Genomic DNA, 24,685 nt, shown 5'->3' on the forward strand with positions numbered 1-24,685 from the left:
ATGTCGAGTCATTACCCTTTTTGCTGCTGCTGCCACAGCCCAAACCATATCATAGCTCTATATGCCATACACATTTATCTTCATTTCTTCTAAATTTAGGTTTTCATTCAAGTTTTTACTCCACCTGAGGTTACCACTCTTCTCACTTTTTTTTAACCAATTCTTGTTGCAAAATCATTTACTGCTTTTAAAGGAATCGACTTGTTTTTAACTTTTGCAGGAGGAGGGTTACTTGTCACTTGAAAAGATATGCATTTCCAGGCCAAATGAGGTCCAGTCTCGAGTCATTTAATGGATCATATTTGATTATTTAACAAAAAGGTAACTTTTTCCCTTATTTTTCTTCTTTCTTTTGGGTGCAGGAAGAAGATATTGATCAAATTAGTCAAATTGACACCGGGGAAGAAGAGACCTGTTGCTCAAGAAATGAAGATGTTCTTGATGACGCCACATTGGTACATATATTTTGATTGGTTTTTCCAGTTAATTTGATTGAATTAAATGTAAAATTTCATGTGTAACTTGGGAGTAAAACATGGGATTTACTAGTTTTGTTGCCTGGTTTATTGTTGGCTGACTTTGATCATGCTGATGAAATTGGTTCAGCATGCAGCAAACACTCGACAGCAAGCAGGCCATGAAGACCAAGCTGTGCAAGAGCTGTTGATGCAAGCTGTTTTTGTTCATTTTGTAATCTTTAGTTTACGAAATGAGTCTTAGTTCATTTCTAACTAAGTTAGGTTGTTGTCTGATGTAATTAGCTTATGTATGAGCTGTAAACACAGCTTTGTATAAGTTTACAAGCTAAAATTTCAAGTTTCCATGTAATTAGTGGAGGTAGGTAATGTTTAGGTGATTACTTGTTGTTTTAGACAATCTTAATGCTTGTTATATGTATTGGCATTATGCCATGGATCATTCATGGAATAGAATCTGATTTTGATCATCAAAACTCTCTATTTTTCCTTAACTTTTTCTTCTTTCTTTTGCTCAAATTCTCTTGTTTGCTCAGCAAGCATCGAGGCTTGTTGCACAAGACACTTGCAGAGTCTGTTATTTCTGTTACAGCACCAACAATTGGTATCTAGAGCCTATTTCTAAAGGGATCTGTTATACATATCTATGGCTTCATCAAGCTTTTCACCAGCTGCACCTCAAGTCTTCAATGGAGAAGGCTACCACATATGGGTGGTCAAAATGAAGACCTACCTGCAGGCCTTCGATCTGTGGGAGGTGGTCAACTCAAATGTTGAACCAGAGCCACTTAGAGCCAATCTAATAGTGGCTCAGATCAGACAGCATGCTGATGAGAAGACCAAGAGGCACAAAGCCATGTATTGCATCCATAACTCAGTGTCTGATGTGATTTTCACAAGGATTATGGCCTGTGAATCACCTAAACAGGCCTGGGACAAGTTGAAAGAGGAGTTTCAAGGGACAGAGAGGATAAGGCAGCAACAATTGTTGAACTTGAGGAGAGATTTCGAGAATTTGAAGATGAAGGAAGAAGAAACTGTCAAGCAATACTCTGACAAGATTATGGCTGTGGTTAACAGCATTAGGCTCCTTGGAGAGTAGTTCAATGAAGCTAGGATAGTGGAGAAGGTTATTGCAACTCTGCCTAAGAGGTATGAGGCAAAAATCTCATCTCTTGAGGACTCAAGGGACCTGTCCAGCATCTCCCTGACAGAGTTGATCAATGCTCTATATGCTCAAGAGCAGAGGAGAGCAAGCAGACTAGAGGAGCATCAAGAAGGTGCCTTTCAGGTAAGAACAAATACTGCCTACAAAGGCAAGAAGGCCTGGAGAGACAAGCCAAGCTCAGATGCTGCAAGAAAAGAGGGTCAGACTTGCAAGCACTGTAGAAGGGTTGGTCATCCAGAAGAAAAGTGCTGGTTCAATCCAGATGCTGTATGTCAGCATTGTAAAAAGAAGGGTCATGTTGAGAGAGTCTTCAAGAGCAAGGCCAAATCAAGGCAGAATCAGTTTCATCAAATGAAAGCTGAGGCTCGAGTAGCTAAGGAGGACAGTGACCAAGAGGAGTAAGTCTTTGCTGTGTCATGCTCAGCTGCTCAAGAAAGGCTTTCATCTGGTTGGCTTCTAGACAGTAGATGCACCAACCACATGACACCTGATGCTGCTATCTTCAAGTCCCTAGATAGAAGCTGCAGAACCAAAGTCAAGATAGGTAATGGTCACCTTATCCAAGCTGAAGTGATACGGGGTTGCGCGCGGACCAAGATCGAGTTGCCAAGTCACGAGAAACTCCTACGAAAACCCTAAACAATTAGATCTGAAACGAAACAGAAAATTAAAAGATTAGATTTTTGAATTTTCAGATCTGAAATAAAATCCCCAAAACAGTAAAGAATCAAACAGAGAATAGAAATAAGTGTTAATAAGGAATCTTGAAACCCTAGAAGAGATTGCGATTCTGCCCAATTGAACACCCAGATAGTTTTCCCCAAATTTTGGCAATCTAATTTCTCCCAAAAAGAGTATGGATGAATCGGCAAGAACCCTAGAAATTGGGGATTTTTGGGCTGATTCCTTAAGATAGAAAAAGGCTGAAAACACAATAAGAACAGAAAATAGATTAGATAATGATTCAGCACAAGTAGAAATAAAGAAAGAATTGACAGTAAGAAATTAAAAGATAAGTCCTAAGAAGCCTTGAAATCTCGAAAGATCTCACAACTCCCTTCAAACGGCTCTAATCTCCCCTCCAAAGAATAACAATGGCAAGAAGAAGGTTGAAGATGGCTCCCACAATCACAAGATTGTTAAAACAACTTCTAAAGAAAACTCAAGAGAGAAATCTTGGAGAAAACTCAAAGAAAATTCTGCTCTCAACAAATCTGAAATTTTAATAATAATGATAAGTGTTTAACAAGGTGGACAGCCATGCCTTTAAATAGGCCTTATAACTAGTCCTAATCTAATTAGAAAACTAAAATAAAAAAACTCCTAATTATTTTAATATGGAAATTCGGTCAAAGGTCATTTTATCTGGTACTCTTGGACTGAATATTGACATAAAAATTTAAACTAAGTAAATAAATAAATAAAAATAAAAATAAAACTTTACAACTTGGGCCACTTTGACAATTTGGCCTGATTTTCAACTAAGTATGGATGGATTTCTTGATTGGGCTGGGAATTTGCTTATTGGGCCTCGCCTTTAAGAATTTGGGCTTTTGTGACTCGTATCATTCCCCCCTTCCTCAAAAAGATTCGTCCTCGAATCTGAAAAATCAAATGAACTCGACTTTCCTCTATCGAACGGGACTAATGGCAATTGAGTCCACTGAAAAGAATAGCCATGAGATAGTAAATAGCAACGGAAACAAGCTTGTAGTCCAATCATAAGCATAACAGAACAGGTATAACGCATGTGAATGGATAGATTCAGATTACCATGCAAACAATCTAATTTACTCACCACTGCCTCGTCAAATATCTGAAACAAAGATGGACATGTTTTAAGGCATTCAGTCGTCTCACATTGTTCCCACAAACCATGAATAAATTGCGAGTAATAAATCAAATCGTCACAAGTAGGTATTTGAAAAGATTCACATGGTTCACAGAGTTGCATAATCATACCATGCATTAATCGACAGTCTATAGATTCACTCACACATGCATTATCAAAAACAAGAATCTTTTTATTAACCATCAAAACAGATAGATCATCAATAAATAAAATAGGACAGTCAAGCACGTTTCGATCTAAGTGTTCATCAACACGATCTTTATCACTATCCGAGGAGTACAAAAGTGTTTCAAAGGTTTCAAGCATCTTACCTCGATAAGCAGAAGAATAAGGGTCGATTTTACCTTTTTCATTTAAAACAAACCTTCGCTCATCGGGGGCATAGTGTAGTCGAATCTCCGTTGTTGAGTTAACCTTTGTCAAATGGAACTCAAACTTCATGTACAACCACATAAACTGTTTAAGGCACGAATATAAATTGAAAACAAATTTGGAAAATTTCGTTACCTTATTCTCCAAAACAGATTTGGACAAATTCAAGGATTTTACACAAGGTAAATCAAGAGAATAACAAATCACGCTTCTTTTCGTAATGACTTTATCAACCACAATCGAAGAGTAACAATTAATCGGATCAAAATGAGGGGATCTTTTAAGAACTAAGTCACCAAAAGTTTTATCAATAATTTTCAAATCTGCACTGGACTCGGTTTCTAAAATTTTCTTACCTCGCTTACCTTCGGGATCATGTAGTGTGATTTCATCTTTGCTTAAGTTGATCGTATGAAAGCGTCTTTCATTTGAGAGGTATTGAAGTTGAAAGTTATCTTTCGATCTTTTGGGAACCTGAAAAGTAGCAACACAAGAAAAATTCATATCTTGGTTAGTGGAAACATTCCTCACTACCCTTTCCACGTCTTTTTCTTTTGTTTCTTTTTCTAATTCATTTTCTCTTCTTTCTTCAATTTTTTTTCACTCTCAATAATCTCTTTTTGCTCTTTTTCATTCTCTTTTTCTTTTTCCTCACTTGTTTTAACAGAATTTTTCAGTTTGATTTGGTCTTCATGGACTTGTTCCAGAGTGAGCGGCACTAAGGTGAGTTTCTTTCCTTGATGCTTGAAAGAATACCTATTGGTACGACCATCGTGAGTGACTTTTCGATCCAGTTGCCACGGTTCTCCTAGCAACAAATGGCAGGCTTGAATAGGCATTACGTCGCACACAACTTCGTCTTGATACTTACCGATAGAAAAGGCGATGCGCACTTGTTGAGTGACCCTAAATTGGCCTTCGTTGCTAATCTCTTGTAGTTGATAAGGTTGTGGATGCTTGGTTGTGGTTAAGCAAAGCTTTTCCACCATCGTCGTGCTGGCTATGTTCGAGCAACTTTCACCATCAATAATAACTCTACAAAGCTTACCTTGTACGTGGCAGCGAGTATGAAAGAGATGTTCTCGTTGCTGCTCGCTCTTTGGTTTTGCCAAAGATGATTGTCCATGATCATGACAATCATCATCCATTCTAGGGACACGTTGAGGGTTGCACCTATGGGGCTGGTTATCCCTATCTTCCTTAATTGGATCTCGATATTGATGTTTTTGATTCACTCGTACCTCATTCAAAGTAGTATTCAATGCTTGAAGTGTAGCATTTATTTGTGTGATTGCAGCAGTATGTCTGTCTAACTGTTGTTGGACTTTCATAAGTGCATCATTATTATCACCTTTAGACATCTTCAAAACCTGTAAAAAATAAACACTCAACACTCAAAAATAAAAGTTAGCAAACCTCACCATTAATCACTCAAAAAGAAAAATCAAATTCTCAATGAGGTCGAATTCAATCTTGTGAGTTCTTTATCAGAGTTTATATCAACCAATTAGAGAGTGTGAACCAAACTACCAAAGAATCCTAATTTGCACTAGGATGCCAAAAACTGACGAGACACCAAGTGATTCGTGTTGCACCGAGGAAGGATTGTGCACACGTTTAAATCCTACTAACACAAGAAACAAGAAGGTGTTAGATATTTTAAAAGGATAATAAAAAGCAAACAAATGAAAACCTACAGCTAAGAATCAATAAAAATTGCTGAAAACAGAAAACCCGAAAAACTGTGGAGTAACTTGACAACTTCGTTCGAGGTGTTCCCGATCTCAAAAACTCAAAATTAAATCTCGAATGTCCTTAAATATTTAATTTTTGATCTGGAAAGTTTGGGCACCAAACTCAACCCGTTGAATTTTTTTTAAATTTTTATTAGATTTCGTATTTTTTTCGATTTTTTGACTTTTTTGACTGATTTTTTTGCAGGAATAAATTTTTTATATTCAATCACAGTGCCACAAATATGTATGTAAAATTTCAGATCAATTTGACAACGTTTACCCACTCAAATAAAATTTTTTTGAAAGATTTTTCTGGGTAAAACTGTTGTTTTTGCTTTAAAATATTGAGATCAGTTTAGAAATCAACCAAGAATACCCAAAACGCCCAAAATCTGATACCAAATGATACGGGGTTGCGCGCGGACCAAGATCGAGTTGCCAAGTCACGAGAAACTCCTACGAAAACCCTAAACAATTAGATCTGAAACGAAACAGAAAATTAAAAGATTAGATTTTTGAATTTTCAGATCTGAAATAAAATCCCCAAAACAGTAAAGAATCAAATAGAGAATAGAAATAAGTGTTAATAAGGAATCTTGAAACCCTAGAAGAGATTGCGATTCTGCCCAATTGAACACCCAGATAGTTTTCCCCAAATTTCGGCAATCTAATTTCTCCCAAAAAGAGTATGGATGAATCGGCAAGAACCCTAGAAATTGGGGATTTTTGGGCTGATTCCTTAAGATAGAAAAAGGCTGAAAACACAATAAGAACAGAAAATAGATTAGATAATGATTCAGCACAAGTAGAAATAAAGAAAGAATTGACAGTAAGAAATTAAAAGATAAGTCCTAAGAAGCCTTGAAATCTCGAAAGATCTCACAACTCCCTTCAAACGGCTCTAATCTCCCCTCCAAAGAATATCAATGGCAAGAAGAAGGTTGAAGATGGCTCCCACAATCACAAGATTGTTAAAACAACTTCTAAAGAAAACTCAAGAGAGAAATCTTGGAGAAAACTCAAAGAAAATTCTGCTCTCAACAAATCTGAAATTTTAATAATAATGATAAGTGTTTAACAAGGTGGACAGCCTTGCCTTTAAATAGGCCTTATAACTAGTCCTAATCTAATTAGAAAACTAAAATAAAAAAAAACTCCTAATTTTTTAATATGGAAATTCGGTCAAAGGTCATTTTATCTGGGACTCTTGGACTGAATATTGACATAAAAATTTAAACTAAGTAAATAAATAAATAAATAAATAAAAATAAAACTTTACAACTTGGGCCACTTTGACAATTTGGCCTGATTTTCAACTAAGTATGGATGGATTTCTTGATTGGGCTGGGAATTTGCTTATTGGGCCTCGCCTTCAAGAATTTGGGCTTTTGTGACTCGTATCATGAAGGCAAGGGTGATGTGCTGATATGCACCCCCACAGGTGCCAAAGTGATTTCAAATGTGCTCTTGGTGCCTGAAATTGACAGAAACCTGCTTAGCATAGCTCAATTACTGGAGAAAGGTTATTCTATTGTCTTCAAAGACAACCAGTGCCAAATCAGTGATCCAAGTGGATCCAAGCTGATGGCAGTTCCTATGGCTGATAAGAGCTTTGTGGTTGACTGGACAAAGAAGTCAGACATTGCCTACACAGCTACATCAGATGAATCCAAGCTGTGGCATCAAAAGCTGGGACATGCCAACTTCAGATTGATGTCTCGAATGGTCAGAGAGGGCTTGGCTGAAAACTTCATCAACTCAGTGGACCATGATGATGTATGTGAAGTATGTCAACTAGGAAAGCAGACCAGACTTCCATTCCCTCAAATCAAGCTTAGAGAGCCTCTGAAAAACTCCAACTGGTGCACAGTGATATGTGTGGTCCCATGAAGACTGAATCATTAAGTGGAAACATGTATTTCATACTGTTCATTGATGATTTCTCGAGATATTGTTGGCTTTACTTCTTAAAATAGAAATCAGAGGTGGCCTCAGTGTTTTGGAAGTTCATGACTGCTGCTGAGACTAAAACAGGTTGCAAGTTGAAGACCATAAGGTCTGATAATGGGACTGAGTATACCTCAGCTCAGTTCCAAGCCTTTTGTAATAAGGCAGGCATCAAACATCAGCTTACCAACACATATACACCTCAGCAAAATGGTGTAAGTGAAAGGAAGAATAGGAGTTTGATGGATATGGCCAGGTGCCTGATGATTCAGAAGAATCTACCTAAAGCACTATGGGCAGAAGCAGTTAACACTGCAACCTACATTCAAAATAGGATTCCAACCAAGGCCTTGGATCAGAAGACTCCATTTGAGGCCTGGTTTGGATTCAAGCCATCACTGGCTCATCTGAAGGTATTTGGATGCATTTGTTATGCACATGTACCTACTGTTAAAAGGGACAAATTGTCTGAAAGGGCTCGACCTGGTGTTCTGGTAGGCTACAGCACTGTCAAGAAGGGCTATAGGATCTTGGATCCTTCAACAAACAAAGTGTCAGTCGGCAGGGATGTGGTATTCAATGAGAGGTCATGTTGGAACTGGGAAAGACATGAAAAGTTTCAGAGGAACTTGCAGCAGATTAAGCTGAGCGAGATCAAAATGTTCCTGGAATGGACATTGATGATGAACCAGTCAGAGGAACAAGACCATTGACTGAGATTTATGAAAGAGCTCATGTAGCCATAGCTGAACCAAGCAACTTTGAAGAGGCTGAAGCTCAGCAAGGGTGGAAGCAGGCAATGGCTAAGGAGATCAGCATGATTGAGAAGAACTAGACCTGGGAATTGGTTGAAAGGCCAGTCAAAAGGAAGGTAATTGGGGTGAAATGGGTGTACAAAGCTAAGCAGAATGCTGATGGAACCTTGAACAAACTCAAAGCAAGGTTAGTTGTCAAAGGGTTTAGTCAGAAATATGGCCTGGACTACCTGGAGACCTTTGCACCAGTGGCTAGGCTCGACACCATCAGATTACTGATTGCCTTAGCAGCACAGCTCGAGTGGAAGATCCATCAACTAGATGTGAAGTCAGCCTTCTTGAATGGCTTCCTGGATGAAGATATTTATGTTGAACAACCACAAGGGTTTGAGATAGTTGGCAGAGAGCATATGGTTTACAAATTGAAGAAGGCCCTATATGGCTTAAAGCAGGCTCTAAGGGCTTGGTATAGCAGAATCGATGGCTATTTGATTGACTTGGGATTCGATCGAAGCAAGAGTGAGCCAACCCTATAGGTTAAGAAGGAAGGGACATAAACATAGCTCATTGTGTCCCTGTATGTTGATGACTTGCTGGTGACAGGAGGAGATCGAACAGTGCTGGTTGATTTCAAGATCAAGATACAGGAAGTATTTGAAATGTCTGATCTAGGGGAGATGTCCTATTTCCTTGGAATGGAGGTGACTCAAGCACAAAATGGGATATTTCTAAGTCAGAAAAGCTTTGCCACAAATATTCTAACTAAGTTTTCCATGGAAAATAGCAAGGCAACTAAAACACCTGTTGCTGTTGGAGAGAAACTATCAAGCCAAGGTGATTTTGAGAAGGTGTGTGAAACCACCTACAGAAGTCTAGTTGGTTGTTTACTATACTTAACTGCCACTAGGCCAGACATAATGTATGCTGTAGGATTGCTCTCAAGATTCTTGCATTGTTGCAATGAGAAGCATTTTCAAGCTGCAAAGAGAGTACTCAGATATGTCAAAGGCACTTTAAGCTATGGTTTGAAGTACAGCAAAGAAGGAAATCTGGAGCTGATTGGATATACTGATAGTGATTGGGCTGGCTCGATAGATGACATGAAAAGCACCTCAAGGCATGCTTTCAACATTGGTTCAGCCATGTTTTGCTGGAGCTCTAAGAAACAAAGCCTGGTGGCTCAATCTACTGCTGAAGCAGAGTATGTGACAGCAACAAGTGCTGTCAACCAAGCCATTTGGTTAAGGAAAATCTTAGCTGATTTGAATGTGCATCAAAGGGAAGCAACAGAAATCTTCTGTGACAACCAATCTTCTGTTGCAATTGCAAAAAATCCAGTGTTCCATGGAAGAACAAAGCATTTCAGCATTAAGCTACATGTTGTTCGAGAAACGGAGCAAGCTCAGGAAGTGAAGCTGATTCACTGCAATTCAGAGGACCAACTTGCAGAAATTTTGACTAAAGCCCTCAATATCACAAGGTTTGAATTTCTAAGAAGGAAGTTAGGTGTTTGCACCATGCAAACCAAGGAGGAGTGATGAAGTTGGTTCAGCATGCAGCAAACACTCGACAACAAGCAGGCCATGAAGACCAAGCTGTGCAAGAGCTGCCGATGCAAGCTGTTTTTGTTCATTTTGTAATCTTTAGTTTATGAAATAAGTCTTAGTTCATTTCTAACTAAGTTAGGTTGTTGTCTGATGTAATTAGCTTATGTGTGAGCTGTAAACACAGCTTTGTATAAGTTTACAAGCTAAAATTTCAAGGTGGAGGTAGGTAATGTTTAGGTGATTACTTGCTGTTTTAGACAATCTTAATGCTTGTTATATGTATTGGCATTATGCCATGGATCATTCATGGAATAGAATCTGATTTTGATCATCAAAACTCTCCATTTTTCCTTAACTTTTTCTTCTTTCTTTTGCTCAAATTCTCTTGTTTGCTCAGCAAGCATCGAGGCTTGTTGCACAAGACACTTGCTGAGTCTGTTATTTCTGTTACAGCACCAACACATGCTCTTATTGGGTTTCTAGGTTCAAAGCAATCATCAAGAATTACATTACTGTGACTTTCATATAGTGTACAGTAGTACATTTAGGGTTCCAGTGCTATATTTTCGTGCTTACTGCAGTGGTAAGTTCTCTTGATGCTGTCACTTCCTACCTCAAGATAGTCATTATTTTCCATGTCAACTTGTGATAGAACATACTCGTTGACATAGTTTAGCTTGTTTGTATGACTTAAATGCATGATATATCTTATATTTGATAAACCTAACTTGGAATAAACTGATGATATGTGCTCTTTCAAACTAATGATTTCTGTTTAATTTTTAGATTACCATTTTCGTCAATTACTTTTAGTTTGTTGCTATGCGCTTAGCATTTGGGCTTATAGTAGGTTCGTGTATCCTCTTCTCAAAGAGCTAGTTTCATATCCCTTCTCTCTCCAAATTTGGATGGGGCTAAAAGACCAAAGAGATAACAGTTATACTCTATGCTTTGTTGCATGCTTTGTTAACTGATCGTGAAAATGGATCATCTGATTTGAAGGATTGAAATTGTTCAAAGTATACTATTGCTTGTCTTGCAGTTGGGAATTTATATCATATTCTAAACTTATGGAACTCTCAGTTCCTGAAAATTTGTGGTGGTCGTGTAATGTAATTATGGATCTCATAAATCTTGCTTAGTGTATCTGAAATACAAGTCCTAGCATTGATTCATAGATGAATTTATGCTTTACATGTTTTCATTGTCTATGATCTGTTCACTTTTCAATTGTCTTCAACAAATAATCTTGTGAAGGATGATAGGTGATTCAATTATAGATGGCTACATGCTAACGAAATTAACCTCAGACAAGTTTTGCTTTGCTAAGATGTGAGCAACTTGAGGCTATTAGAACCAACTTAGAGTAGGTGCTGATAAGCTTAGTTATTAGAATTATCTGTCAGTTGTCATCAAACAGGGCACCAAACAAATAAAGTCATGTTCATGTAAGCTTAACAGTATGAAATTTTATTGCAGCAGGACAGACCCTGTGCTGAGGAATCCCTTCATATAGCATAATTGCACCTTATTGAATAACAAAAGCTGTTAGTAGCAAGTAATTGTTTAATTAAGGGATTATGTCAGGTCATTTGTAATGCTTCTCCGGTTGGTGACTTTGTCTTATATATATATATATATTAGTATCTGGTTTATGTTGATGGCGGACCAAGGAAACAGGTTGTCATATTCTTGCTTCCTTTGAATGCATGAGTTTATGTAGGTATATATAGATGAAATCTGGCTTTAAATTATTCGATTCAATATTTATTTGAAGAGTATAAGTGAGATATATATTATACCATTTATAGATGGAAGACCTTTGCCATTGGACGAAATAGAAAAGGAGCTCCCTGCATGCGCTTCAAAGGAGTTGTCAAAAAAAAATGGACATTCATAACTCAAGAGGTATGTTTCTCCTACCTTGCTTTATTAGCTCTTTGCCTTGCAGCTTCCTTGTTTTTAAGAAGTGTTCTAAATTCCTTGCAGATTCATAACTAAATAAAGGAAATGATGGAAAGAAATAATTTTTCCTTCCTCCCTCTTTCCTTCTTTCTCTCCTACCAAACACAATGTTGACCTTTTTTTTTTCTCTCGCTGTTATTGATCCTTCATGCCAAACACAATGACATGACCATAACTTTCCTTTCTTCTTTCTTTTTTGGTAAATCGTTTAGAAGCATGTTATATGAAGATGATATGCGACTATTTTCAATTATAGGAACATCCATACTTGAAAAGACCATGGTACAAATTACATCCATGTGGGACTGCTGAGTGGATGAAGTTGCTTTTTCTCAGCGACACTGCTAACCCTAAATTTGAAGTGGTGCTGGAACTATATCTTCTATCATGGTTTTCAGTTGTTGGCCAAGTGTTTGGTCTTAGATTCTCTTTTAAAATCTCAAACTAGGGCTGATAGTCAAATTTTACCGTAGGTTCTACCACCATTGAATCCCATATTACAAGTGTTTGTTCTATTTTTCTTCATCTTTTAAATATAAAAGGATTGCTACATCTTCCAGCTAGTTTGAGAACTCAATTCTACCAATACATCATATACATACTGGAAAATGAAAAGCATACATTATATGCATAATACATATATATATTCCTCGTCATCTATTAGCTTCAAGCAGAGGTTAACTAAGGACGGGACAATATTAGATATGATGCACAAAAAAGATGACATGAATGTATGAATCTCTCAAAATCCATGTAAATGAATATAAAACGTGATTAAACACGTCAAAACTGAAATGTATTAAACATGATTTATGGCATTACTAAATACACAAACAAGACAAATATGCGAACTATTAGTTCTAAGTAGAGCAGGGATGACTATGTTTAAGAAAGTAAATAAATAACTAAATACACTGGCGGTTAATCGTTGAGCTTGTGATTATTATTAACATGGAACTACTCAGCCACTGATAGCAGTAATTCCGCGACAGGGAAACACAAATTGATAGCAGTAAATAAATAGCTAAAGACGAATTATTGTTTAAAAACCCAAAGGAAATTTGTTAGCTGTTATTTTGGTCTTTGAGCTTTTTCCTGGGAAATTTATCAGATGAACCACGACATTGAAACCATTGCTTCCAGGATTCCCTGTTGTATTTAATACAATATATTGTGTTTTGAAGTTTAATCTATAAATACGTGGTTCAAATTTATCGGTCAACTAAAAGAAAAATAATATCTCTTAGCTTAAAGTCAACAGTTCATGTTGGACTGAGTCACGCTGGGAGTCGGTCAAGTATAGTGTAGTCAATCTCATGTATTCTTCGAATCATAGATGAAGGAATAAAGTAGTCATTACCGGCAGACTAGAGTTTCGGAAAACTGCTTTTTGGCTGCATGGATTTCGCAAGAAAGGCTAAGTGTGTTTAAAAGGTGGCAACGACAGCAGCAAAGTTTAAGAATCCATGCAAACTTACGTTGCATGCATGAAACCAGAAACTCGGCTGAAGCATGTTAAAATCCATTGTGCAATTCGACAAGCCTTGTTTATTTAGTTGACTTTTGTTAGTCTATGGTGTAATCATTATATGCTTTGATCAGCTAAGGTTAAAATGTGTGCTTAGCTGATTTAGTAGTCAAATTAGGTTGTCATTTTGTTGATGTAAACCTTTAGTTACTTGCACAAGCAAGCTGTGTTTTCTTTCTATGTAGCTTTGTTCTATTTATGTATGTAACCATGCACTTATTCGGGTAATGAGAAAAACACTTTGCTCATTCAACCTTTTGCTTGTTCTTGCTCCTGTTTTAAGCTTTCAAACATCTAAAACATTCATCTAAGTTGTTTTTAAACTTTGTTTGCTAAGTTAGAATCCAACAAATGGTATCGAGAGCCTGTTGTCTTTGAGGGCCTCTTGTTGTGTGCTGTGTGTTTGAAAGAAAAGAAGCAGGAACTATCTTTGTTGCTCAGAGTTTTGGAAGCTGCATGAAGATGAGCTTCTCACCACCACCTCCACCCGTGTTTGCTGGTGAAAGCTACAATATATGGGCTGTCAAAATGAAAACATATCTACAGGCACATGACCTGTGGAATGTTGTCCAAAATGACACAGAACCACCACCCTTAAGAGCTAACCCCACGATAGCTCAGATAAGGCAGTATAATGAAGACTGTGCAAAGAAGTACAAGGCCATGTCATGCCTTCAAAGTGGAGTTTCAGATGCTATCTTCACAAGGATAATGGCCTGCGACACACCAAAGGAGGCCTGGGACAAACTCAAGGAAGAGTTTCAAGGCTCAGACAAAACCAGGCAGCAACAACTCATCAACTTGAGAAGGGACTTTGAGAATCTGAGAATGAAAGACTCAGAAACCATCAAACAGTATGCTGACAGAATTATGTCTACTGTCAACAACATAAGACTGCTTGGAGATGACTTTAGTGATCAGAGGGTAGTGGAGAAAATCATAACAACCTTGCCAGAGAAGTGTGAATCCAAGATTTCTTCCCTAGAGGATTCGAGGGACTTATCTGCCATTCCCTTGACAGAACTGATAAATGCTCTCTATGCTCAAGAGTAAAGAAGAGAAAACAGAATGGAGGAGTATTCTGAGGGAGCTTTTCAAGCTAGGAGTAGAGAGAGCTCAAGCTTCAGCTCGAATCACAAAGGCAAGAAGCCTATGTCAGAAAAGAAAGAAAGAGGAAAGAAGGAAGCTGCCAAGAAGAAGTTTCCACCCTGTGCTCATTGCAAAAGAACAGCTCACCTTGAGAAATATTGCTGGTACAGGCCTGACATTCAGTGTAGAGGCTGCAAACAGCTTGGTCACATTGAGAAAGTGTGTAAGAACAAACCAAAAGCTCAGTCACTGAATCATAATCTGGCTCAAGTAGCTGAAGACATCGAGGCACAGGAAGAACATGTCTTCACAGCCTCCTGCTTTGCAAGCTCGAGCAAAGTCAGCAAAATTTGGCTGATCGATAGTGGATGCACTCATCATATGGCCTCAGAGGAAAGCATGTTCAAGGAGCTTGAATCCAACAAACGGTATCCATGGTGGATGTGATCCAAATCAAGGTGGGAAAGCTTTCTTGTAGGAGTGTCCATGCATGGAGGGCTGCCGGAGCACTGATTGCCATTGTGCTCCTTGCGCTTTCTATTTACGTCCCCTTTATGATGACTGCAATATTCACTTCCGTCAAGAAAGTTCAAAGAAAAGTGGGCAAGCAATAAACCATTAACAATGAATCATCATCATCATGTTCAAATATGCAATATTGATTCTTTGTTTCTTAAATAAACGTGTGGAACTCGCTTAGGAAAAGGGTTCAAATAGAGAGGGTCTAAAGAGTCCATTTTTTATATAATTTAAGTGTTTTTTTTAATATTTTTATCATTATAAATTTAGGGGAACATAATGAGCAAATTTAATCTATAATATCAATAAATAATTTTTTATTTAATTTATGAGTTTGTATTTAGTATATTGACTTTTTTTTTTACTACTTGTAAAATTATATTATATCATTATAGAATATTTGTCAACACATTAACCTATTCACAATGTATATGTTTAATCTTTAAATTTTCACACACTTTGAATAAAGTGGGTATTGAGGAAGATTGGTCATATATTGACATAATGACATTTTTAGTCCTCTAGCTTTACAAAAATAAGTGGTTAATTTAGCCATCCATTTAATTTTTCTGTCTCTTTTAGTCTTAAATTTGTATTGTTTGTCAAATCATCCCAAAATAGATGGTAAGTTAATTTTGTTGATGTGGCATACACGTAGGTTACCACGTGCATGTCACATTAGCAATTAATTTTTTTAAAATTAATTTTTTTATATATTTATACTTTTAAAATAATTCTATTTTTAAAATAATTTTTTAAATTTTAATTTAAAAATAATAATTAATTGTTGAAACCACCTGAATATCACGTCACAAAATTAACAAGCATTAACTTTTTCAACCATTTTAGGATGATTTGACAAACAACATAAATTTAAAAACTAAAAAATTAAAAAAAATAAAGGAATAAATAATTTTTTAAAAAGTTAGAATGCTTAATTATATACTCATTTCAATATAAATTTTGCAATCATTTTTCATCTTCTCTCAATTTGATTTCTCCTTCGTACCAAATAAAATCATGCAAATCATTTTATTTAAAAAATTATAAAAATAATCATTCAATTATTTTTATTTTTATTTTGGTAACTTAATTATTAATTTTTTCGAATTAGTCATTTTATTTTTAAAAATTAAGGTCCGTTTGTTTACATGTAAAAGGTTTTACGGAAAATATTTATGCATTTTCCTGTGTTTGTTTCACAGAAAACAGCTTGGTCAACGGAAAATGACTTACGGGTCAATAGAAAATAAGCCTTTTCTTTGTAAAATGACTTAGGCTCCGTTTGTTTCACTGAAAATGGCTTCCGGAAAATGATTTCTGGAAAATGACTTACTTTTTTGGAAAAGCTAATATTTTTTGGTGTTTGGATGAATCTGTGTAAAATATTTTCTTTTGTTTGGCAGGTTCTTTAAAAATATTTCATAAAAGTCGTTTTCAATTAAATAAACATACATTTGAATTTTTTTTATTTTTTCATTGTTTAATTGAGTTTATTTTATATCTATAATTTTATATTTTACATTGTTTTTACATATATTAAAAATATTTTGTTAAACTTAGGTTCATTGCAACGATATTTTTAAGTTACATGACTACTAACTGAGTATTTTTTTATTTAAAAATGTGACATTAACAAAATTGACAAAAAAACAACAATGTCAGCAGTTGGACTTGATTTTCAAATCTGGAAAGTAGAGGGACTAAATTCTTGAAAATAAAAGTACAGAAACTAAATTGCAAATTTGTGAAGAGTATATAGACTTATGACATATTTTAACATTTATACTACAAAACCTTTATTATTAATATATTTATAATTGTAATAAATATTTAGTATTAAAATATTAATATTGATATTTTCAATAATATGTGAATAATATTATTTAAAATTATTATTTTTAAAATTTACTATTAAAATAAAATTTAAATATTAAATAATTTATTAAAAATAATAAATTATATTAATTATATTAATAATTTATTACATGACTAAATATAAATAATTAAATACCTATGTTTAATAATATTAAAAAAATATAATATTTTATATTAATATTTTAATAATTTTAAATATTTTTAAAAATAAAAAAAAATTATTATCAATATAATAATATTAAACTTGATTTAAGTTAATTTTTATATAAAAATAAAATTATCTATTAAGGAGCTCTTTTCCGGAAAATGACTTACGCTTTTCAAAAAAGTTAATTATTTGACCAAAAAAGTTAATTATATTTAAAAAAAGTAAAAAAATTGCAACTTAAAGGGAAAATGTGCCCAGCTAGGTGTGTTTTCCGGCTAACTGTGCAGAAAGCGCACGTAATTGATACACTTTCACACACTCTCTCCAAAAAACAACTTATTTTCCTAAATAAAATTAAAAAATCTAAATGTCTAATTAAAAAAATTGACATATAAACCTTATTTATTATTTTCCTAAATAAAATTAAAAAATCTAAATGTCTAATTAAAAAAATTGACATATAAACCTTATTTATCCTTAAGTTCCAACCCTTCAATTATTAATTACAATATTATTTAATTATTGAGTCAATCTGCTAAAAATATCATGACTGAACTATCTCTATATATATCATTACGAAACAAACTTAACGTAGGTTTGGATGGACAATACGTTTATCTGCGGTTAATATAAAACAGTAATAACGGTAGGATTAAATACTATAATAATATTATAACGTGAAACAAAAAATAAATCAAATACACCGCACCGCATCACACCCTACCTCACTGTCCATCCAAACCCAATATTAATCACCAGCCTCCAATTATTTTATCATATGAGCATCACTATAATCAAACGCATTATTTTGTCTTCTGCTATGTATTATATCTTCATTCTATGAAAAATAAATTACTAACGCATAGTAATCGAACGGTTGACAATCCATCATCTTCAAATCGAGCCGGGCCTTAGTATTCTTTTTCGCCTTTCGGCTGCATCGGATCAGAGAATCAATCGCGACTTTCAAATTATCTTTGAATGTCTCTCGGATCAGAAGAAACTCTTCATTCAGTAAGTTTTTCCCTCTAAAATTTCAACGCTGCGATTCTTATTTATTTATAATCTTCACTTAAAATAACCCACCTAGATTGCCTCCAATAATTCACTCTAATCTTACTCTAACACACCCATCTCTTCTCGGAGTGAGGAAATACGCGTACTTGATAGTTAATTTTTATGGGTGATCTTTCTTTGAGGTTAAGAATTTTAGGGTTTTTCTTGACAGAAACTATTGGGAAACAAATGCTTACTTTTGGAGTATTCGGGGTATGCAAAATTTAATGACGGTTTTTTTTCTTTTAAGGAAAACAAAATTGTAATTGTTGGTGTGATTTAGGAGTATCTGTCCAATGAATATAGTTAAGTTGGATTGTTCTGCCTAAATACCCTACCCAATCTGTTTTGTTGTAGTTGGATGGTGGAAGGAAGGAAGAAAAGCCCTGTAGAAAAATGAAGGAAAGGGTTTTGTATATGATTATGGTGATATTGATTTTGCAACGAAGATTGGCTAACTAATTTTATGGAATTTAGTTACCTATTGATGCTGCATTTGTTGTGCTCGGTTCTGGTTTTTATGAATATACCATTTTGGTAAAGGTATTGTTTCATGTCCCTATACGAGCTGCGTTTCATATTCTGTTATTCAGGTCCTCACTCAATCCTCTAGACAAAGGACTAGATTGAATTCTACAGTTTCCTCAGTTAATCATATGTCTCTTTGTTGTTCCTGTTGCCAAGTCTTGGTTGAAGAACTGTCTAAATAATGGCATTCCAAATAACGGTATTGTTGTCGTCATCCTATACTTTTAATTTGACACTTTCATCTAAGGAATTGGGTTTTAAGCATCCTCCTTAGCTTAATTAGTTTATTTCCTTTTCTTAGTCATAGCTGAAACCAAAACAGTAGGATCTTGAGCATTTCCTTGTTTCTTTCTTTAATGTCCATCGGCAAGTTATATCTTTTGTATGTTTGTGTAAATTATCACTTTCACTTGATTCTAGAATTTTCTTGTTGAGTCCTTTACATCTTTGGATTTGAACCCATTCCTACTAGTGGTCACTGAATTTAACGTGCATATCTTGTGGTTCATCTGACTACTTGAAAAGTTTTGAGAACTGTTTCTGACGTGTCATATGATTTGTTGCTAGCAAATTATTATAAAAATTATGATTTGCATAGCATGAAAAGGCACCATACTATTATTTTCCTTTTTAATTATATAAACTTGTCATTTTGCTTGATGTAAAAAACGAGGTTAGAAGGTCTGATTCTTTTCTTTTCCTTTTTTGGTAATAGTGGGATTTGGACAAAGAAGGTGGGAAAGCAGACAGCTCAGTTGAAGAAAAAACAGCTGAACGAGAAGGAAGCGAAATCTTAGAACCGTATGTGGGTATGGAATTTGAATCTGAAGATGATGCTAAGAAATACTACATAGAGTATGCCAGACGGATAGGATTTATGGTGCGAATTATGCAGCGTCGTCGTTCGGGGATTGATGGAAGAACACTTGCTCGTCGTCTAGGATGCAACAAACAGGGTTTCTCTCCTAATCATAAGGGCACACTAGGACAAGAGAAAAAGCCACGTCCTAGTGCACGAGAAGGTTGCAAGGCAACTATTTTGGTTAAGATGGAAAAGACTGGAAAATGGGTTGTTACAAGATTTGAAAAGGAGCATAATCATCCCCTTATGATCACAGCCAATGGATTCAATACCACGGTGAGGTTCTATCAAGTTTTATATAAGAAAAATACTTCAAATTGTTTTATATTATATATTATATTAGTCTCTCATTCCCAATAAACTTGTTGCGTTTTGACTTTTAGTCATCAATTTTTAAACTTTGATAAAAATATATAGTTAATTAAAATATTAAAAATAATAAGTCAATGTTAAAAAAAGTTTGACCCAAAAAAGTCAATTATGACAACTTCATTTGGACTAAGGTAAAAGGAGTATATATATATATCAAATAGAGTTTAAATGTCTTGAACTTTGCTTTTGAATCTTATACTTGAGATCATTGAGTCTTCCTTTATTTTTGTTGTTTTTACTTTCTTTGCGCATTAAGTAGAATGTTCCTATTTCTGGTTTTCATGTTTTTTGGCTTGGTGCTAATTGTTTGACATGGACAATTTCAGCTTTTCTTAGTAAATATTATATAGAGGGCAGATATTTTTAGATAATTTAAAATTGTAGAATATGCTGTGGGGTGGGTGAAATTTTCCCTCATTTAGATTAATGGCTGTGATTGAATTTTTTCGGTGACCAATTATTTTCTAGAATTGAACATAATTCCTGCATGAAGTTTGTTTTATAATATATGAAGTATCAATGCTGCGTGCCCATTGGTTAAAGCTGGGGATAGATGATAATTTTGGTGTTACAACTTCTGCTTTTGTTCCTTTGAATTGGTCATCACTGAAAATGCCCCTGGAAGCTTTCTAATTTATAGATGTGTTTAAATGAAAATAAATTCTCCTATGTATTGGACTAGGATATTTGATGTCATGCAATACCCTGCTTCTTGTTGAACTAGCTTCAGGAAGAGTATAAGTGCGCTGAGTGTATCATTAACACGCTTTCTGCACAGTCACATTATAAGCTTTCTTTGGGAACTTAGGTGCTCTTATCTGATATGGTGAAGGATGATTCTTTGATTGTAAAAGTAGGGACCTTTTCTTTTCTTCTCTTGTTAGCCGAATGTAATTATTTGCTAGTGATTGTTAAATATCTATTTACTTGCAAAACAGTATAACATTCTTCCGTTATCATTCACTTTTGCTGCTGGCAGTGATTGGCTTTTTTTTGAGTTTTTAGGGTGATAAGGACAAGAAAATTGAAGAACTCACGATGGAGTTAGCGCATCAAGAGCAATTATGTTCAGCTTATCGAGAAAAGTTGTTTGCGTTCATTAACAACGTTGAGAAGCAAACAGAAGAACTATCTTCAAAGATTGAAGTTATAGTAGACAATATTAGGAAACTCGAAGCTGAAAGGCAGAGATTTACGCACCGTAGCGCAGGTAGCCTTGGTCTTTAACTTGACCAATTAATGATATGATTAGATTTGTATATTTGGTTTCTTGGAAGCTTTTAATCATGTACAAAATTCTTTAGGATCATTTTGTTATAGTCAAGATGCTTAACATTTGACATTGTGCAATGAAACTAAAAAGCATCTTGTTAGATGAAATTGGAGCTTCATGATTCTCTTGTGGATTGATTTTGCTAGTAAAAAGGTGGAAAATAGAAATAGTTTTGTAATTTTGAACAATTTAGTTGTATGATTAGAAATTAGATACATTAATGTCAAACCAACATCTCTTAATATTTCTATGCGTACATACATGCACATATATATATATGTATTTTGACTATTAACTTGAACTTAAGGCAGCAAAGCCACCACCTTTCATCATCTGCTGGAACTCCTTGAAATTAACCCTACCATCTCCATCTGCATCCACTTTTGTTATCATATTCTTGCAATCCTCAATAGTTCTTCCCTGCTTCAACCCTAATGATGATAGAACCGACCTCAACTCCTCAAATGTGATGAATCCATCTCCGTTTTGATCGAAGACATTAAATGCTTCCATCATTTCTTCTTCTTCGTTCCTCTCATTCACCATCATTTGGTACAATTCACCAAATTCATCGATATCTACAGAACCATCTCCGTTCACATCAATGCTATCAATGATTTGGTTTATTTCTTTATCGGAAATAAATAAACTGAACTCCTCGAGTGAATCGCTGAGCTCTTTCTTTGTGATCTTGCCATCTCCATTCTTATCAAACATTTGGAACACCTTGCGAAGCTCAACTAGATCCATTTCTTTTATCAAACAAAACTAAACCCAAACCAAAATACACCACCTTAGAGCAAAAATGATAAGGGAAAGATGAAAATTGGACTATTGAGAGAGATGGGAAAGGTAATTAACAAGGAAAATCAATGGAGAATTAGTGTTGATTGTTGTTTACAATTGTGAAGAAAGAAGAGAGGGATATAAAGGATGCACACTAAAACAAGCCTAACGAAACCAGTTGTTAATAAAAAAGAAGGCGAGAGGTTTTCCATTTGTGGATGTGAAAAGCTTTTTAAGTTAAAAAAGTGATAGAATTGGGCTAAAATTAGGCATATGTTCGGTCATTTTAGATTAGTTCTATTGGACCGTTAATAAATGGAGGCAAAAATGCTAAACACTTGGAGACTTGCCATGATGTCATTGCCAACCAAGGTAACTTCCAGAATATTATAATCTTTTTATTTAATAACAATAATAACATATTATGATTGGATTTAAACTCACACAATAAAATTTTAAATTTACCACTTAACCACAATTTCATTTTGATATATTTTATGAATTTTTATTCTAATATACACAATTTATTATTACGTATATATTAATAATATTATTTATTAAGTTGATGTCACAAATTAACTTAACACTAACTCACAATTGATAATAACACCCCAATAAATAATTGTGGTACATTTAATACTCTTAATCTATATATTTATGTGTTTAAATTTTATTTTACTCACAAATTAATTTAAATATAGTACATTAATTCATTTCAAACTATATATGTGATAAAAATTCTAATGTGAATTCAATATTTTATTCAAATCCGATTCAAATTAAATTAATTTTATCCAAGCTTTGTCTAATACATCCTCTTACCTCACTTTTTAACTTTTTTTTTTACAATTAGTTTAATTTTAGAACAATCATATTTAAAATATCTATTAAAAAATATTAATTAAAAATAAAAAGAGAATAATTAGTATTAACCAAAAAAAAAAAAACATCATACTCATCCATCAGAAAGCATTTTCTGATAGTTCTATTTAATTTAGAGATCAGAAAGCAGAGTAAATTGTTTGCAATATGATTTCCAGTTCTCACCCATTGAATTTTACCCTAATTGGTTCTAAAGGTGAGTTTATTTACCTACAATTAGTATAAAAACAATGAGATTAGACACTTTAAGTAACAACACTGTAATCTAAAAGCACATCGAAACCCGCCCTAAATGCCATTCCTTCTTATGCTTTGGGTTTTTCCTACATCATGTAAAGATCCATCTTTATACCGCAATTCTTCTGCTGCTTCGTCCCATGCCTCTTCTCTTCTACCCAATATTTTAATTTCAATTTGATTATTACATTGTCTGGATATTTCCGGAGTAATGTTTACAATCCATATTGTTACAAGGAACGAGGCCCAAATTAAGGTACTTTGAAGTTTGAACAACCCGTCGCGATCCTTCCAACCCAAAATTTCTATAATCCGATCAGATGTAGCTAAAAAACAATGATACTGCTAATCTAAAATAAAGATTCAAATCTAGAATCTATCAGAAAAACAAGTTTTTATGGTGTATAGGAACTAAATCGTGCTCATCAAGGGTACTTGATTCTCATAATTTACACGCTATTATGTTGCATGTTCTGAACAATCACGCTTTCCAGATCTCACCACTAGGCTTTTAGAAATGAAAACAGCTGTTCATGTTTAAATAACGCAAGGGAAAAAGAGGGAGAAATGTATTCCAACCATGTGCCCGATAAGATCAGTGAAAGAGGGATCAAATTGGGCGAGTAAGTCGGAAATCAAATGGAATTTGGTGATATAGCAAACGAAGAAATTGCCTCAAAACAAATTCGTCTTAACGACGGTTTTGGGACAGAGTGCGTTTGCATTGATTTTTTTCTCCATTTTTGAAAAAAAATATAAAGGTGAATATACCAGTAGTAAAAGGGCCTGAATAATCAGGGAAATTTTATCAAATTCAGGCGAGTGATGCTGGCTGAGAATTTAGATATCGCAAGAAATTTCAATTATTTGATTGAGTGGGTCGCTTCCATCTACACCCAATCAAGAAGCTGACTTGCTTTATCCTTCCTTCAATATGAAAACACACACACACACAACAAAAAGGCAGAGAGAGGGAGGCTACCGAGAACAGGATGAGAGATAAGGAGGTAGGATGCTATATATAAGGAATTGAAAATTAGGGTTAGGGTTCAAATTTTAGTTCGTGGTCGGAGTTTTTTTGAAATAACCAGAGGCCCAAATTTCCTAATTTAGTTTAGATTGAAAAGGCTGGCCCAAGTAAAATTGCCTTTTGCATTCATTTACCAAAATTTGTTTCAATAAAATACTTATTTTTAAAAAAATTATATTGATGATTTTAAAATCCATGAAAAAAAAATTCAAAATACTATCATTCCCTGATACAATATATTTTTTAAAAAATCAGTAAATTAACATAATTAAAACACACAGAACAATCTTTTTAATCCTTTGGAAACTTGTTTTTGTCATAATGTTACCTGTTATTCTTATTATAATATAATTAGGCATGATATTAAATTCAGCCCTCAATATTCATATTTTTCATTAATTTTGGTTATTATTATTTAGTTAAATTTAATCCTTAACTTTTTTAAAAAGAGTCAAATTGTTTTTTTTAATGAAAATATTGATTATTAAATTCTAACGTTGTTGACGTGATAATTCCTATGACAGTCCATATGTGCATCATGCTAACATAACATTATTTGTTTTAGATGTCACGCCAATAAATAATTCAAAATTTATAAAAAATACATCAAAATTAAATTTTAAAAAGCCGGTCGAGTTTTGGCTAGATTGGCATGAACATTTTTGCCAATACAATAAGA

At 34.5% G+C, this 24,685-nt stretch overlaps 3 protein-coding genes and 1 pseudogene across 4 annotated transcripts; 3 read left to right on the forward strand and 1 right to left on the reverse strand.

Annotated features, from left to right (window-relative positions):
* On the forward strand, positions 1–12,381 carry LOC107956241 (ubiquitin-like-conjugating enzyme ATG10; annotated as a pseudogene).
* A 1,427-nt stretch (positions 12,382–13,808) lies between these two features.
* Positions 13,809–14,399, forward strand: LOC107956242 (uncharacterized). The gene has a single exon (XM_016891960.1). The coding sequence runs from the start codon at positions 13,809–13,811 to the stop codon at positions 14,397–14,399; it is 591 nt and encodes a 196-aa protein (XP_016747449.1).
* A 3,357-nt stretch (positions 14,400–17,756) lies between these two features.
* On the forward strand, positions 17,757–21,299 carry LOC121219545 (protein FAR1-RELATED SEQUENCE 5). Of its 2 annotated transcripts, none has more exons than XM_041097844.1 (3): positions 17,757–17,994; positions 19,280–19,702; positions 20,804–21,299. In XM_041097844.1, exons 1-3 carry the CDS (start codon positions 17,962–17,964, stop codon positions 21,023–21,025), a joined length of 678 nt encoding a protein of 225 aa, XP_040953778.1. In that variant the 5' UTR covers positions 17,757–17,961; the 3' UTR covers positions 21,026–21,299. The 2 variants fall into 2 exon arrangements, with proteins under 2 accessions (XP_040953778.1, XP_040953779.1); XM_041097845.1 differs by having other exon boundaries at positions 17,976–18,763.
* LOC107954981 (calmodulin-like protein 3) lies at positions 21,222–22,235 on the reverse strand. Its single transcript, XM_016890675.2, has one exon. It carries the CDS (start codon positions 21,819–21,821, stop codon positions 21,363–21,365), a length of 459 nt encoding a protein of 152 aa, XP_016746164.1. The 5' UTR covers positions 21,822–22,235; the 3' UTR covers positions 21,222–21,362.
* Positions 22,236–24,685: the final 2,450 nt, after the last annotated feature.

Source organism: Gossypium hirsutum, chromosome D07 (genome assembly GCF_007990345.1).
Source record: "Gossypium hirsutum isolate 1008001.06 chromosome D07, Gossypium_hirsutum_v2.1, whole genome shotgun sequence".
NCBI classification, from domain to species: domain Eukaryota; kingdom Viridiplantae; phylum Streptophyta; class Magnoliopsida; order Malvales; family Malvaceae; genus Gossypium; species Gossypium hirsutum.